The 16,948-nt window shown below is 43.8% G+C and overlaps 1 protein-coding gene across 1 annotated transcript; it reads right to left on the minus strand.

The window, feature by feature from the left end:
* Positions 1-1,264: 1,264 nt before the first annotated feature.
* Positions 1,265-16,148, minus strand: LIG3 (DNA ligase 3). Its single transcript, XM_031591789.2, has 19 exons — positions 15,423-16,148; positions 14,649-14,786; positions 13,502-13,699; positions 12,905-13,056; positions 11,880-12,046; positions 11,213-11,290; positions 10,930-11,098; positions 10,134-10,289; positions 9,580-9,711; positions 8,755-8,834; positions 8,223-8,310; positions 7,412-7,489; positions 6,676-6,799; positions 6,137-6,279; positions 5,277-5,351; positions 4,545-4,691; positions 3,319-3,493; positions 2,588-2,679; positions 1,265-1,825 (listed from the first exon to the last, which is right to left on the minus strand). Exons 1-19 carry the CDS (start codon positions 15,952-15,954, stop codon positions 1,592-1,594), a joined length of 2,958 nt encoding a protein of 985 aa, XP_031447649.2. The 5' UTR covers positions 15,955-16,148; the 3' UTR covers positions 1,265-1,591.
* Positions 16,149-16,948: the final 800 nt, after the last annotated feature.

The following is a 16,948-nucleotide window of genomic DNA, read 5'->3' on the forward strand; positions in this document are numbered from 1 at the left end:
TCCATCATGCCACAGCTAACAACCTCTATACTGCTGAGGTAGCCTCTGAACTTCCTGATTTAAAAACAGGACAGCTGTTGAGGCTTATTCAACTAAAAATGCTGAGTTTTCTAATACTTGGCTTGAGGTTTAACAGCTTCCAGCATGAGAACTGATGCAATTCAATGCATCATGTTTTAAAAAAAAAGTGCAGGTAAGCATTGACTATTTACTCTTCAGGAGATTCACAGGGAAATCTTTAAGAGATACAGAGAATGCACAAAGCTTTGAACAGTCTCATTAGTAAATTCACTGTGAGAATTCATGTCATTTTTCAATAACTCAGGACTGGGGGTATTTAACAAGAAAATTCCCCTGGGGGCAGATCTGCTTTCACAGGGTAGATTTATTTTCTATGGCAAATATATCAAGCTGCAAATCAATGGCAGAAATTCTATGAATGAGAAGAGGTACCCAGCTGAAGTCTGAAATGTGCTTTCTGAAGGGAAAAGCACCTTTTTCTGACTGCTGTTTTGCTTGTGTTAGATCAAAATCTGAAAGAATTGTTTAATCCAAAGGAATATAGTGATCTGAACTAATAAAGTAAATGGAAATATTTATGTGCTTTATGTACACTGTACATAGTTAAAATATTTTAAAGTTAATATTCTACTTGAAATGGCATGTTATTCTCTATTAAATCTTCTCGGTACTATGACAGTTAAACTTACTAGTTTTGGTACAGAAGTTTGGTTTATAATTTTATAATAAAGTTGAAATGTGATTTAGTTAACCTTGTTTTCTGACTCTGTTGCCAGCAGACCAGGACAAAGCAGGGAGCCTACAGCTACTTAACCAGAAAAAGTTCGGGATATCAGGTGCTTACGTATCACAATATCACAAGGTGAGGTACAAGGTCTTGTCAAAAGAAAAAGAAGAAAACTAACTTCCTAGCAGCATCTTCCCTTTGTGAAGAGGGAAAGCACACTTTAAGAGGATGGATGGGATAATGCTGCAGTAACCACTGTAATGGAAACTTATTTGGTGCCTACTCTTAATGTGAAACCTACGTAAGTGCAAACTGCTGCTAGTTAACATTCAAAGGTCTGTAAAGAAACAGAAAAAAACAGAACTCAAACCATCCCAAGCACATACCAGTGGTGTAGACTGTAGCCTGCAGCAACATTATCCTGACTCTACAGCCTATAGTTCCAGATGTGGTGGTCTGTTTGTCTGTCCAGACAGAAAATAAGCTTTGGAAAAAAAGTCCTGACAGCAAAGGAGAAACTGCTTCCATTTTTTATTTATTTATAAAAATACCCAAACTTTTAAAAACCCATTGAGATGAAACCAGCACCTAGATAAGTGTTGGTCTACACTATGGGCAGAAAGACAGAGACAGCAGTGACCTCCTTCTGAGAGCTATTTAATTCATTCCATATAGCTGCTATGGATAGTTGTAGCTACCTCTGCTGGACTTGGGCAAGATATCTCTATCCAGATCCCCGCAAAGAAGTCTCACCCTTTTCTTCCACCTACCTACTTCTCAGCTGTTCCCCTCAGGGAGTTCCTGAAGTGTAGCAGTGTTAAGAGCAGTCAGCTGCCCTGCCTGCTAGCATGGGGCCACCAGTCTCCGTTTCCGGATGCATTCCCAGATCCATTTGGGAGACACCCGCTTAGCACCAGGATTCTCATCCATGTCCCCAATAACATGTGTTGCTGAGGCTGTGTCATACTCTGACACAAGATCACCATCATATGCTATGAAGTAGCGTCGGATTTTGTTGAAGTCCTTCACAGAGGGTGACAAGTAGAGCTTCACACCAGTGAATATGTCCAGCAGCAGCTGTATAGTGTGGAAGAGAAGCAAAGGTTGGTTAAAAAAAGTAAAAATTGCCCTATGTGTAAAATACCCTAGAATTGCACATTAGGCTGCATTACATCACACTAAAGAATAACACTGATACAGCTTCCCTGAACAGCAGAAGCTAAAACAGAGCAGTGCCCCCAGCTGAGGGAATTATTACTCCAGCAGTAGCCCTTGCAAGTGCTGCCAAGTGCTGCCTTTAGTGCTGATGTGGTCAGGTGAACATGGTCTTAATGCCTTTGCCTTTACAAGCTGATGCTTCCTAGTTGAAGTGAGAGACTATAATTGCTTGGGAGTGGACTTGCTGTTTACATCAAGTAGCAAACAGCTACTCCAGTCTTATCAGTAAATTATAGCTCAGCAATTTTTAATCCACTTGTCCTTTCTAGTTCATTGTGCAGTAAAGCGTACAATTCCTTTACAGCTCTCATCTCTTCTACATGCAGCCACTCAGCAATCACAATGCATTGCCTCTGAAGAGCAGGACATTGTTGGCTGCTGAATAGAGAGCCTTTAGCATGACAAACCTAGTAATGTCAACTCTGCTGCTGTATAAAATGCTGCAGAAGTCTGCTTTCTCTACAGAAGCCTCATCATCACTATTTCTGCCCTTAGATTTCCTTTTAATTTAGGATGCTGCTGTGGAAATGTTTTGAAGGCTTCCCATGTGCAAGGTAGAAGTGGACATTATGCCTCCACTTTTTCTTCGCTCCTGAGTAGTTGCTGCTTAACTGTCCATACCTTCTTTCCATTGTCTTCCATCTCAGATGCTTTTCGCTTCTCTCCTCGTTTCTCCTCTGGCTTCTGAGGGGATTCAGTGACTGCTTTGGTGCCTAAAAACAAAAGTCTCACTCTGCTCTTGTCTACATACCAGCTGTATATTGAAAGCAGGCAGAGAAAAGTGAGGATAAGAAGAGGTAAAAGGCTTTCCCAACCTGTTCTGGAAAATCTGTGTATTAGAACATAACTGGTAAGATGCTTTCTACCACTAATGGCCCAGGGCATGTTCCTGCCTTTCTCTCCAGCTGACTACATAGCTCAGCTTTCCTCCTTGCTGTCACCACACCACCTTTCTGGGATTGCTCAGAAGTTTGCTACAAGTTATTCTGCAGTGCATGGCTTTGCAGTCTACTACCTGGGAATCTCTTCCAGGTACCTTATCCTATATGCATGAACTTAAGCCAAATAATATTAAATAGTGGTTCATGACAAAAATATCTAACTGAAGGGCATGTAGCTGCAGGAACAGGAGCAGCAGGTTTGCTGCTCAGACCAGCCTTACACATTCTGTTAAGAACCATGATTAAAGACAAAAAGGAACTGCAAGTCCCAGAGAAGTTACATCATAATTGAGACACCAAACCAAGGGTTGAAAACCAGCTTTGCCCACTAACCATAACATGTTTATAAAAGCAATGCTCAGAAGGCAAAGAACACATCATGAGGTTCTCCTCCCTGGTGAGGGGTCTTACCTTCTGGTTTCTTGGCTTTAGCAGGGGACTTGTTAGGGGGAGTTTTAGTAATCTTGTGTGGTGTGGAAGACCTGGAATTTCCCTCGTTCTCTCCACTGCTGCCAGCTGTGGACTCCTCCTCCTCCCCAGCAACAACACTGAACTCAGCCTTTTCTTTGGAGAGTTGGTACAGCTCCTGTCCAAGCAGAAACAAAGCATTCCCTTTAGCCACATTGAAACCTGGTAAGAGCCATGAGCAGTAATGCATGTGCTCCTCTCATTTTCTATCCCCACCCCATGAAGTGTTTGCTCATACATTTTTTCTTCCTGCACCTTTTTGTCACCATTTTTCTGTCAGCTATATTCAAGCTCTGCTTTCTACCCAGCTGCTTGACATTAAGGGAAGCCACACATTAACATCATCTACCAGTGAGCAAATCAGACTAACTCCTCAGCATCTGGATCTCTGGTCTGAAAAACGGCCAACACCCAACATTCTGCATGAGAGTATTTTACCTCTCTCTCCCCTACCTTCACAGCGAGCCAGAAAGATTGCTGGACAGCAGAGGGACTGAATCACTCCTTTCTTCGATGGCATAACAAGCACTTACATCTGCTGTCAGTATCCCTGTAGGCAGTGCGAAGACAGCCCAAATGACAATGACTAGACTGAGAACAGAGCACATCAACAGCTGACTTACTGGTTGGGGTGGCAACAGGCCAACTGGTTTCTATCACTAAAGGAGGCATAGAAGCCGCATAGGGTGGTGCAGCCCTGGGAGCTGGGCAGGCTGCCATTTGGCCCCTGTGCCATGGAACCAGGCCAGGCTACCCTTAGTCACTTCCCAGATGCCTCACGCAATCTCAGCAATTAATGGGAAACCAAATGACCATAAACACTTAAGAGAATTAAGGTCAGATCTTTCAGGAAGGAAATTGCTCACCACGAAGGCAGTTACAAGAGCTGATAGAACTATCTGCCAGCAAACTTTCCCGGAAGCACACAACAACAGCTCGTGAGACTCAAGAGAAAAAAAGGAGACCCATGAAAAAATTAGGATTGACATCAAAATAGTCCAGGAAACAGCCTGAGCCTAGGATAAATGGAATACAAAACGTGCCACTGGAGGTGCTAGTCAGCAAGTGTCCTCAGTGCTTATCCTATCAGAATTTGTCTTTTTAAATATAGGCTGCTGTCAGAAGTTATTTGCAAGCATGCTGCAGAGAAGCAAGCCATGTTAACTCACCTTCAGCTGCGGGAGGTTGGTGGCTGTCTTCCAGTCTTTGTCATCTCGAATGCGAGTGCAGCGAGGGAAGCGAATGGAGATCCCATCTGCAGTGTGGGCTTCAGCTTTGGAGAACTCAGCCCCTGTAATCTCCCACACTGGAGCTTTCTAAACACAGCAGTGAGGAAGGAAGCCATGTCACATTGTTGTGTCCTCTCATGAACTAACCTTAATGCATCTGTGTTCCTTTACTTCTACAACAACATCTTGCTCCCATCACAGCACAAAAGAGTTTCAAGTATACCTCCTAATTACCTTAATTAGGAAAGCTTCTATTTATTTTTTTATTCCAGTGAATCAAGAGATCTTTCATTAATACATATTCCCAATTTCTTTTTATCCTATCACACATAAATGGCACAAAGCATACTGGTAAATTTAGCATAACAACAATAGCAACTTCTGGGTTACAACTGTGTTTCAACTGACTTAACTGTGCTCTAACTGCTTCTTTTAAGTAAGTTCACTTCTGGGAGGGATTTAACATAAAAACGTTTCCTAGAGGCACTGCAGGTGTGATTGCCTCATGAAGCTCTTAGTCTCAAATGCACCTGCAAGATTCAGAGATAAAAACTCATGCTTAAATTCCTCTCTCAAGCATGAAAACTAGTTTTGTAACAGGGATAATCTGTACAATTATATAAGAAATAGGTTGATGTATCAGGGCTGAAAACATTTAATGACAGCACTTACCTTTGGATCTGGGACAATGAAGTCTGGGTAGTAGATTTTATTTATTTTCAGCCAGCTTGGAATTTTACTAGGATCCTATTAAGAGCACAAAAACAAGATAACACTTTGATCATGCATGAATCTAATCCTACAAAGGAGGCTGCTGAAAGATAATGTAGTAGTAAATTGGCAAATATGTATTTAATTGCCTTGGTATGGATTAAACTTGCTGTAACCTGCAGTGCACTGATTTCTCCTCTAGAGAATCACAAAAGATTACCTGCAACACAGCTGTTACCTGTTGTCATGCCATACATAACACCACTATGTTCCTCCAATTATAATTCATATGAAATCACACTTTTTTAAGATTCTATAACCTGGATGCCAATGGCCTTCAGGATCTCAAGTAAATATTAAAGTTCAGCTGTTTATATGCTAGGTCTTGAAAAATACCATTTATGTCCCACGAAGTTCAGCATTTCAGGCTATCTAGCAACAAGAGCACATCCCGACATGCATTTCTCACCTACAGCCCCATCTAGTGACTGTCTTCACCAATTGCAACATGCCAAGAAAAAAAAGTTCTGCTCCCAATAAAACTGTCTCAGCAGGAACCAGGTGGTGCCCGGCTTCCTGCTCAGTGTTTTGAGTACAAATCTCAAGCAGTGTCTCATCGTTAGGAGATGACCACCCCTACCCCTCAGTTCTCACAGATAGGTTTATAGAGAATTTACCTGATTTAACTCTAATTGAGCCACTGTTCTTCCTAGCAGAGCACTTGAATTCTGTATTTAACCAACACACAGCTCAGCAGGAAGAAGCTTTTACCAAGTCCTATGCTGAGCATTCCTCTGCCTCCCTGCCATAGCCCATCTCACCTTGCTGATCTTCACCATATCCAGCTCTGTTTGCAAACGGGCCAAGGTGGCATCATCATGGCCACCAGCACACTTGGTCACAGTGCACCACTTCTCGCTCTTGGGGTCATAGCAGCCCATGAGGAAGATGGACATCATCCCACCTGGGAGAGGGGAGAGCACAGCAGTTCGTATCTTCTACAGGACAGCCTACAGCATTTCAAGAAAATTAATGTAATTAACCTGAATCCCTTATCTGTGAGAGTTCTAAGACCACAAGTTTGAGATGGTTTCTCTGCATCAGTTCATACTCAAAGCTGAACCTTGTTGCTGCATGAAAGGCCAATCCAAGTCCTAATGCTTTCCTGCACCAGCTGTGCCATAGCAAAGCCAGGCAACCTGCAGTGGCCTGGGATGTGATGGGCTGCAGCAGACAGTCACTGTGAGAGCCACTCTCACTGCAGCAAAGAAAACAAATGCTACAGAAAACCTGGAAGAGGAGAAAGCTTGGGATTTTCCTGAACCAACCAATCTGACTTAGGCTAACACCAGAGACTTACCTTTACTGCCTTTCCCATAGAAAGCTCCCAGCACCACCAAATCTGCTGTGTCAGCCATTGCACCCTCATTTAGGTAATCCTTTTTCACTTTCAGCCAGTGCCGCTTTCCTGGTTCATAATTACCCTGTGCAAAACAAAGCAAGAACCAGTCAGAAAGGAGATAGATTTGTAGGCAGCTATCTCCTCAAACAGCCCTTGCTTTATGAGTACCAGAGCCCTGCAGTGCTCAGATGTATAGGAAGTAACCTGGATTGGATGTCAGAATCTACAAGAATCTATATCAGCCAAGTATATTCCACCCACAGACCTCCAAGAGGTGACAGCACAAAGCAGAATGAAGAATCACATAAGGGACTAGCAGCAGAGCTAGTGATTAAAATGCAGTTCTGATTACCAGCTCAGTGATCTGCTAGTGGACTGTGTCACACTGCAGGTGCACATAAATTGACTCGATGTGCCTTTGCACCATCATAAGGATCAGAGAAGTGAAGCTATGTCCAAATGGCAGAAAACAGGCAAGAGAAGAACAAACAATACCAAAATCCAGGAGAAAAGTGACAGTAACTGAGATTCAGGTAAAGCTACTGTACATCCCTTCCAGGCACTGTTAGAAACCTCTCAAAGCACAACAGGACAGAATTCAAACTCAGATTAAGTAGTTCAGCATTAAGTAGAGAGGTTTGTTTTTCTCCCTAAATCTCAGCATCCACCAGTAAAGATGAGACTACAAACTTACCTTTATATCTTTCAACACCAGTCCTTCCAGTCCCTCACGGATGACCCGGGTGATCATATCTGCCAGATCTGAAGCTTTCTGAAAAGGAAAGGCATTGTGGTAAGCTCAAGACTGTTAAGTGGCTGTAGTGTTCATGCTTTCCACATGGAGCAGTGGTACACTAAAACTAAGGTAACTGCAGAGATGAACAAGTAATTTATTTCATAGGACAGTTTTCCAAAGAAAGTTCCACACCTGTTTTTTCTTTGCTGAGCATCAGTAACTATGCTGGGAATGTCTCAGAAGCTTAGAAGAGAGCAGCTGGCCATTGAAAAACATAACAAAACCAAACAAGAACAAAAGCCTCCTCAGATAGGAGGGAGTCACACTGATTTTGTGTCCTGAGCATGTACCATATGCACAAGATGAGATCATCTCAGCCAGCAGTATGTGTTTACTTCTCTGTCCAACTGCCCTGGGACCTACGCTGTTTTCTTCCCAGAATGCTTTATTTGCTCCAAATGTCTGAGCATTCTTCACCAGAACCAAGGTGCTCCAGATATCAGCAGTAGTGGGGGAAAATGACAGGACATAAGGCTTGTGCCTAAGAATCAAGGGGAAAATTGGCCTATTGGTGTCTAAATGCAGTTTTTAGCACTCAAAACGTAACTGTGGTACAAAAATAAAGAGCTGTGACGCACTTGGAGTTGCCAGCCTGGAGACTGCAAGCAGGCTTAATTAGCCTTAATTATACAGAGGGCCACATAGTAAAGGACCACAGAAGTGCCTACAGTGCAGCATTAAAATCAAACAGCAGATGTGGTCAACTCACTGTGACGTGCTTCATCTCTGAGAACAGGATCCGGTTGGGGATTTCAACCATGTTGTCATGTAGAAATTTACGACGCTCACGCAGAGGCCTAGGACAGAGTATAAAATACCAAGGATATAAACCAATCTCAACAGGAAGCAGCAGGCAAGTGAACTTTCAGAAAATATATTTAACTAGTTAAATGTTTCAGAGCAGATAATAAATTCTTTTAATGCTCCTCCAGGAAGAAGCTGTAAAACAAATCTATGATAAGAATATTCAGCTTCAGAGACATGAGATGAGCGGAGTACTGAAACCCACTGAGCTCAGCTGAAATGCAGTTACTCTGATATTCTGGAGCTGTAGAGCAGGATGGAGCACCATAGCAATGTTTTTAGCACATCAAAGATTCCCCTATGCTCTCTTGATTTTGCAAGAGTAAATGGCCAAACCTAGCAGCCAAAGTGAACTGCTCCCTCTGCAGAGGTACTGCAATCCAGTAAGTCCACGCTCAGAAATCTGGCAAGCTGCTCTCACACTGTGCCACACATACCTGTCCATCAGGCTGATGTCGTTGAAATAGATGCAGTCAAACACAAACAAGCAAACGTTGGCATCTTGGAAAGCAGCTTTCTGCAAAACAATTGAGATCATTTAAAAGAAATTTTGCAGCAAGCAGCAGCAGGGAGTCTTAAAAATACATCACCATAAAAAAAAAGATGCTTTTTCTGTAAGTCTTAAACATTCTTAGAATTTACATCTAGAATGAATGTGTGAAAGCACAAATTAGAAAAACAAAGCATGTTAATTTCTTAGTGACAGGGAAATAATGAATACTAATGACTTTGAGTAACTTGAAATCCATCACTGCTGCAGCAGGAATAAGTGTTCCAGACACTTCAGATAAACGGTTCCTTTAAGTTAAAGTACAATTTAACTTGCCCTTTACTGTCCTCTACCTTACCATCATTTAATCTAGACATAATGTCTACATAATACTCTTATGGATTACATCCATGTCTGCATCATTCTGGCCTTCTGATCTGCTATACATTTCTATAGGCAACTATAAGCAATTACAGAACTGCAAGTTCTTCCAAGGCTTTTTTTTTTTTTTGAACACGTATCTTAAACTGCAGTTTTCTTATTATCCTGCTTGTGATCAAGTTATTATCAAATCTACTATATTATAATGGTACCTTTTCTTTAATAGCAGCCTTCTCAAGAATCTTAGATTTTTTTCAAGTTCTTGAGGAAGCACCAGATCTCTTAAATTATTCTGTGATAACTGAGCACATGCTGATGTATTTAAGTCAGCAGAGTAACAGCCTCTGACCACAAAGGATTTCTTTTTTAAATATACATATATATTTTTTACCTTATGTACACCAAGAGATCCAAAAGGAAGTGGCTTGCCAGTCTTATTATCAATTAGAAGAACTTCTGAATCCAGGATCATACTGTGCCCACCAGGGAAAGCCTGGGGGATGAAGTCCTTAAAGTGGGCTACCTTGAAGGAAAAAACACAGAAAGATGTCTGACTGAAGAGATGGACTCACTCCAGTGCAGCTGTTCTCTCCAGAGGTGTCTGAGAGACGCGTGTGCATATTTCTACTGCAGCACAGACCATTAGCATGATCTATAAATAGAAAAAAAGACTTGAACAAATATAACAAAGTCACTCAAGCAGCATCAAGCCAAGCCAACTGCAGCAAAGTGCACTTGAGAGCAGGTAGGTTAACTGTAGCTTCAAGGTCTTAAAAGCCACCAAAACAAACTGATTCCAGTTCTACTAAATGCTGCTTTTCCAGATTTAAAGACATGTAGAAATTAAACAAAAGCACATACAACAGAAGGTATCCTCCCTGCCTATAGGAACTTGTGACATTCACTCATGTTTATAGAGTAAAAGAACAATTTATAGGTGCTCACTTTGTGAGGAAGGACAGGTTTGAGGCTCCGGCTGAAGTAGCTGAAGTGATCTCCGTTTTTATGGACCTGCACTCTCTCACCATCATATTTAATCTCTGCATACATGCCATTGGGGCACTTCTTCATGGCATACTCTATTGACTTGCAGGCTTCAGCCTTAGAAAGGTGGAGAGAAAAGAGCAAAAGAAATTCAGATGATGCAAATTTTAAATAAAGCTACTTTTACTTAATTACACGCATGAACCATCCATTCTCTCGTAGATCCTGCTGTCCAGAGTCTGATACCCAGTCCAAGTTTTGGTTTCATTTGAGTGTTCTCAGAATACTATGGCTGTTCAGTTTTTATCTCCTCCACCTACTTAGAGATGTAAGTATTGTGCCTTTTGTAGGTGTGTGCTGAGCTCAAAAGTAAAATATTGAACTCTGATGTGTTCAAACAAAAGACAAATTTATTTGAATCTCTAGTCCAAAAAAAAAAAAAAAAAAGCTTATGCTTTTTTTCCAGATAAAGGATCAGCTTCTGAGATGACAGCAAAGAAACCAATAAAAAAGTAACATCTGGATTAAAGTAAAGCCACGATTTTTGCTTCTGCAGCATCACTGAAGCAGCAAATACTCAGTACACCAAATACTGCCCATGGTAGAAAACACCTTTTAAAAAAATGGCATTATACATGAAAAATCTGTATCACTTATCTGTCTACTGATTCCTAAAGGTGAAGGTTTCTGACAGTACATATGAGAACTCCATTTCTTCCTCTGCTATAGGTTTCCCCTGCAGGGAGGCCGACATTACCAGCATAGGCTGAACTGGAGTCATCAGAGATGCCTGCACGCTGAGCGTTCGCTTCACACCTGGCGTCTTCTCAGCATCCTGCTGGTTCCTCAGGACTCGCTCCACCACATCCTGGAGGTTGCGTGATGCTTTGAATGCCTCGTAAGCATTGGGATCCAAAGCATCCAACCTTGATTGGAATTGAGAACAGAGGGAAAATGTATCAATCTCAGGTCTGTAGCTCGTGGCTTGTGAAGGTAATGCTCACTTCTGCCTTTATCTCGTAATGAAAGGTGATACTTACACATGCTTTGCACCAGCGTTCATTTTCAAGTCATGCTTAATTAGCCTGATGATGCATTTCAGGTCGTTGCCTGTACATCTGAAGTGTGAAAGAAGATTCAGAGATGGCAGACACTTATCTGTACTATTTTCCAGCTGAAAAAAGGAAACTTGTCAAGGCCTCTGCAAAAAAGGTCTTCCCATTCTGCAGGGTTTCAACTCAAATGAATGTTTTATTAGTGATATCCCAGAAGCAAAAATAGAATATCCAAAAGGCTTTTGATCATCTTCATATTTGAATGCCGATATTAATTTTGCCTCTGTCTAGAGATGCCCTCCAAAATTCAGTTAAGTAGGGCATCTAGAATGAGTCTTTATCACAAACTAAGCCACACAAAGACTCTTCAGCATGCCTGCAGGGCTTGAAGGCTTTACCCAGCTTACCTAGAGCAACAACTTAAAAGCTAAGTAGGATAGTTGTATAAACCATTTGTTTAGCACAGATTCAACAGGCAAAGATGATTCTCCCTGACCTGAACATGGGCCAATCAAACCATTGACAACAGCTTACAGATATAAAGTTCAGTCTCTGTAGCTTATGATTACTTTCTCATCTGTTCTAGCTTGTGAAATGGGGATAACCACTTCTAATTTTAGTGTCAACCTTCAGAGGCTGTTTAATCCCTTACCTGCGAGTGATGTCTTGCAGCACACTTTGCTGGTCATCTTCCTTAGTAAGCTTAGATAGCTGGATGAGAAACTCATCTACCTCTTGGATGGTCAGGAGGCTTTTGGCTGCTGGAGGACAAGATTTGCTCTGCTCAAAGAAGAGGCGTATTGTCTCAGAAACGTCTCCCTGTCTCCAAGAAGAAAACAAGGGTGTTGGTCAGAGCTATGCCCAGCCAATGGGAAAGCTATTGCTAGAGCTTCAACGTGATTCCAGCAAGCACAGGAACAGTGCTGCAATTGCATGAAGGAACCGCAGCCAAACATCAGAGCAAAGCTGCCATTACACAGAGTACATCTTTTCAGCCCTTTCACTTGCAAAAGTGTATGCAAGAGTACCACTATCACCCAACTGCTGTAATTTCATTTTTTTACTGTTGCAGCATCACAGACTCCATATTTCCTCCAGATTAATCCACTTGTAAATCCAAGAATCTCTGTCTAGTGGTGTTGGTAGAAGGCTGTATATATCAAGGCAACAGAGGTGAAAGAATTCACCCATTTTCTTCATCTTGCAATGAAATTAGACGTGTGCACAGGAATTAACTGCACGCATAAGCACTGGCAATTATACGAATCTAGCTTAACTAACAAGCCAACTTAAGCTCATAGAGACAGATCTATTAATTTAGTTTTTAATACATGATATTAACAAAAAAAAAAGACATAAATCAGTTGAATAGGAACACATTAGACAAAATGGTTTAGAGAAAGCAGGTGCAGCTCAGCTTGCCTAAGTATTTTAGTCTTGTTTTCTGAAGTTTTGCAGGCAAATTCACATCTTGCTTTCTGATCAAATGTTATTCTTTAAATGTTCCAGATGGCAGAAAGCTCTAAGAAAACTGCTAAAACAAACAAACAAACGATTTACCAGCTCCTTAACTGTTAAGCTAACAACCTTTCAAATAATGGGGGGATGGAAATATCAAGAATTTCCATATCAAGAAACTAAACAGCAGAAATTAAGAGATCTGCTTCCTGTACTCACCTGTTCTAGGTCCCGGACCATTTCTTCTTGGCTGCAGTTAAAAATTCTACTGAACAGCTTTACAATCTGCTTATCATTCAAGTTGTAAACAATTTTAATGATGCCTGGTAAGAGTAGCTTAATGGTCAGGTATACATCACCATGAAAACCATCTGGAAAAAAAAAAACCACACACCATTAGAAACTGTCACAATTTATTTTCATCTACAGGCTCTGGTTGTTTGTACTCATTAGCATGACTGGGGAAACAAACAGCACAGCTGTGTCTTCTTCATTCCACCTTACTGTTCTACTTCACGTGAAAGGACATTTTTCAGGGGATCCACAATTTCTCTCCAACTCTGATGCTGGTGCTAATTTTGGTGGCATCTCTAACATCCAAGGCAGTTCTGGCCCAAGACATCCTTATCTGCATTTGTTCTTTAGATAGCAGCTCACTTTGCAGACATTATCATCGTAATTCAGAAATCATCACTCCTCGCAGCCTGAACTAAAGAGCAATCTGATTTTAACTCTCCCTTGCTTTTGACATAACAACATGGAAGTTTAATTTTGAGAGGGCTTTCACATGCAGATAATGTGAAGCAGGAATCATACCTCCTCCACTTCCCTTCTTCAGGAAGTCCTGGATGATCTGTGTTTTCACATTGTAACTAGGCTTGTCAGCAACCATGGCACAGAGCTTCCTGAACTCTCGCAGCAAGCAGTCTTTGTGCTTCGGATCACAATTCTTTGCAGACAGGCTGGAGTTGTGGGAAGAGTTTGCAGACACCTCTTCAGAATTCTTGGGTTTGGCTGAATGAAAGACAACATGTTGCTCTTTTAATAAGTACAGTATAGGCAGACTTTGAAGATGAGAACACCACTATTAGGTAATCTGAAAAGAACAAACCCACTGTGGAGACAAAGTTTTAGAACTGAATAATGATGTGCTACCCCAAAATTTGTGACTAAGTTTTAGTTAAATTAAAAAAAATGTATGTATATTCTTCCCCACAAGTTCTGTTCAGAATTTTTCTACCTTAACTCTACCAGACAAATATGGTTAAGCCTGCTGGCAGATGCTTCTATTTTATTTCTGCTTCACATGCCTTCTCCCTTCACAGGAGCTCATTTTCCTAATAACATTTCTAAAATGAGAAGAAAAAAAAAACTGAAGAGAAACCTCACTTAGCTTTTATTCACATCTGTTGAGCATTTGACTATTCAGCTATAAGAGAATGAGAAACAAATAGGTTGGACGGGGGCTCTGGCAGTGCCTAGACCAACTTCCTGCACAAAGGAGGGCTACCTTCAAAGCTGATGAAGCTGTTCCAGGCCCTGAGCAGCACAGTGTAATTGTGTGAGCAAGCTGTACAGGATGATTATCTTACCAAGTATTATGAAATATTTCTCAGAGCCCATAGTAATCACTTGATGTTTGCAGCCTCCCTTTCAGCAAGAAGGAATGAGAAAGGTCATTAACCAAAGAAATCAATCGTAGAACAATTTAATCTGCCAGCAACAGAGCTAAGCCTACTTTCCCACAGGTTCATATTCTCTGTACTCCCAGTCCTTCTGCCCAGCTCCTCACCATGTATGTTACTCTCCAGCACAACTACACATTTTCACCAAACCAGATTAAGTAGAATAGTTAAAACCAAACCATCTTCCACAGAATAAAAAAAGACTCAATTGAGTCAAATAAAAAAACACTTGCTGGTATTGGAAGACAAGGATTTCCCAGAATCATTTTAAGACTCACCTGTGAAGCCAGAGAACTTCTTTGGATTGATGTTAGCCAATGGATCTTTCTGGGGACTGCTTATTTGTCCAGTAGCAGTGAGCTTAGCCTGAACTGTTGCTTTTTTCTTCGGTGTACTTGCAGCCTTGGATGTAGCTTCTGTAAAGCAGCAAGTCAAAGGTTCAAACCAGTAGCCAGATATAATTTCCAACACTCCTGCATGTACGTAAGATATACTGCAACAAACAAGTTCTAAAACTGGGGATGGAGGGACATTTCTCATACAGCAAAAGGCGAAAGACCACGTAATTTAGCAAAGTTCACAAAAAAGGATGAAAATGGAAAATAAATTATGCTTCCTTGGGGCATTAATCTAAACTTTAAGCATCTATGCATGGATTAAATCACCTTCTCCAGTCAATCATGACAAACAAAGTAAGGAGCGCTATTCCACAAGTGCGCACTTCTTCCCTTTACATCTCATCCATCATCTCATTAAATCATGCTAACAAGTCAGCAAGGATTGTTGGTCACAGCAGTGAGGCCCTGGTACTCCCAGAGAGCTGTGGGTGCCCCATCCCTGGACATGGCCAAGGCCAGGCTGGATGGGCTCTGGGCAGCCTGAGCTGGTGGGAGCAACCAGCCCACACAGCAGGGGGTTGAAACCAAAGGGTCCCTCCCAAGCCATTCTATGATTCTGCCACTGCAAGGTAAACACGTGGCTGTGCAGCGATTGGTGGCATGACCAGAGAAGGAGTCATGCAGCAGTGGCCCAGCTCCCACCTGGCATCTCACCTGAGATGAGGTTGGTGATCAGTTCTTTCTCCCCATCCTGCAGCTCTTCCCACCCTTCCAAATCCGTGATATCTTCAATTTTCTTGGTGGTTGCCCGGGCCTTCTCCAGCTTCTCAAACATGCACTTGACGTGGTACCACTCCTTCATATCCCCGCCAGACTCCGTGAAAGGGTTGGGAACGATCTTCCCGATGCGCACCATCCCCTTCACGATCTTCTCCTTGCACTTTTTGCAGCCGGCCGTGCCACGCTTGGCATAATCCACGCAGTACCTCTGTTCAGCCATGTCCCCCGCCGCCGTGCAGGCCCGGCACAGCCACGTGTGCACAGGCAGAGGGACGAGGAGACGCACAGCAACGCCGCCCGGCTTCACGTGCACACAGCAGGCAGCCGCACTCACCGACAGCCGGCAGCGGGAGCCGGGCAGGGCAGCGCAGCGCGACCAGAGCCTCGGCCAGGAGAGCAGCGCCCTGGGACAGCCGAGCCCGAGCGCCCGAGCAGCCCGAGTGAGCGCCGCGCTGCCCGCGGGCATCCAGCCCGCCTCGGGCCGCTGTAAGAGAGAGAAGAGAGGGGAGAGAGGAGACGCTGAGCGGGGCCAGCGCCGCCCCACAGGCCTACCCTGCAGCTGGGCCACACAGAGCCTCCACCGCCACCCCGATGTCGTCCGCAGGCCCCTCTACGCCGCCCGCCGGCTCCACGCTTCCCACCACCCCCAACCCTTCCGGCCCCGCCGCTGCCGCTTCGCCCCCTCACCCACAAGTCCCCAATCGCCCCCGGTCCCACCGCCCCTCGCTTTGGGCCTCACCCGCCGCCTCCTCCAGGCCACCGTAGAACAGGACGCATGCGCACAGCACGGCGGCCCGCCCCCCTCTTCCGGCAGCCTGGAAGTGACGTAAGAGCATGCGCTGTGCGCGGAGCGACGCAGTAGGCGTAGCGCCCCATCCCGGCGCTGAAGACCCCGCCCCCCAAGTCGGGCCCCACCCAACAGCGGAGCGTGCAGCCGCCTCGTGCCGATTCCCGCCTTTTGTGCCGCCTCGCGTTCCCGCGCGCGCTTTCCCGCTCCTGGCGCCGTGAGGTGATGGCGCGTGGCCGCCTCACGGGCCGCGCTCAGCGCTGCGTTCGTCCGAGCCTGAGGCAGTGCCTCGTCCTCAGCCTCCAGAATCGTCTTTCCTTGGACGCTGCACCACGTTCGTGAAAGTCTGAGGGATGCCCTATTCTTGACTCCACCAATTGGGCACTCCAAGAGTGCTGTGTCATGTTGGCAGAGCTCTGAGGCGCTGCAGTATCAAAACCAGCCCTCCACGAGCTGTGTTTGTGCAGGCCTGAGGTGCTGGCAGTCACTTGGACTTTAGAACATGCTTTCCAGGAGCACTGTGCTCTGCCTGCCCAGGCCTGTGGCACTGCTGTATCACTCGGCCTCGCAAGATCAGCCCTTAGAGCACTGCCCTGTGTTCCTGTGGGCCTGAGGCACTGCTCTGTGCCTGGCCCAAATGCCGGCCCTCCAGGAGCCGTCACAGATCTGCACA

Source organism: Phasianus colchicus, chromosome 21 (assembly GCF_987193195.1).
Source record: "Phasianus colchicus chromosome 21, bPhaCol1.hap1.1, whole genome shotgun sequence".
Taxonomy (NCBI): domain Eukaryota; kingdom Metazoa; phylum Chordata; class Aves; order Galliformes; family Phasianidae; genus Phasianus; species Phasianus colchicus.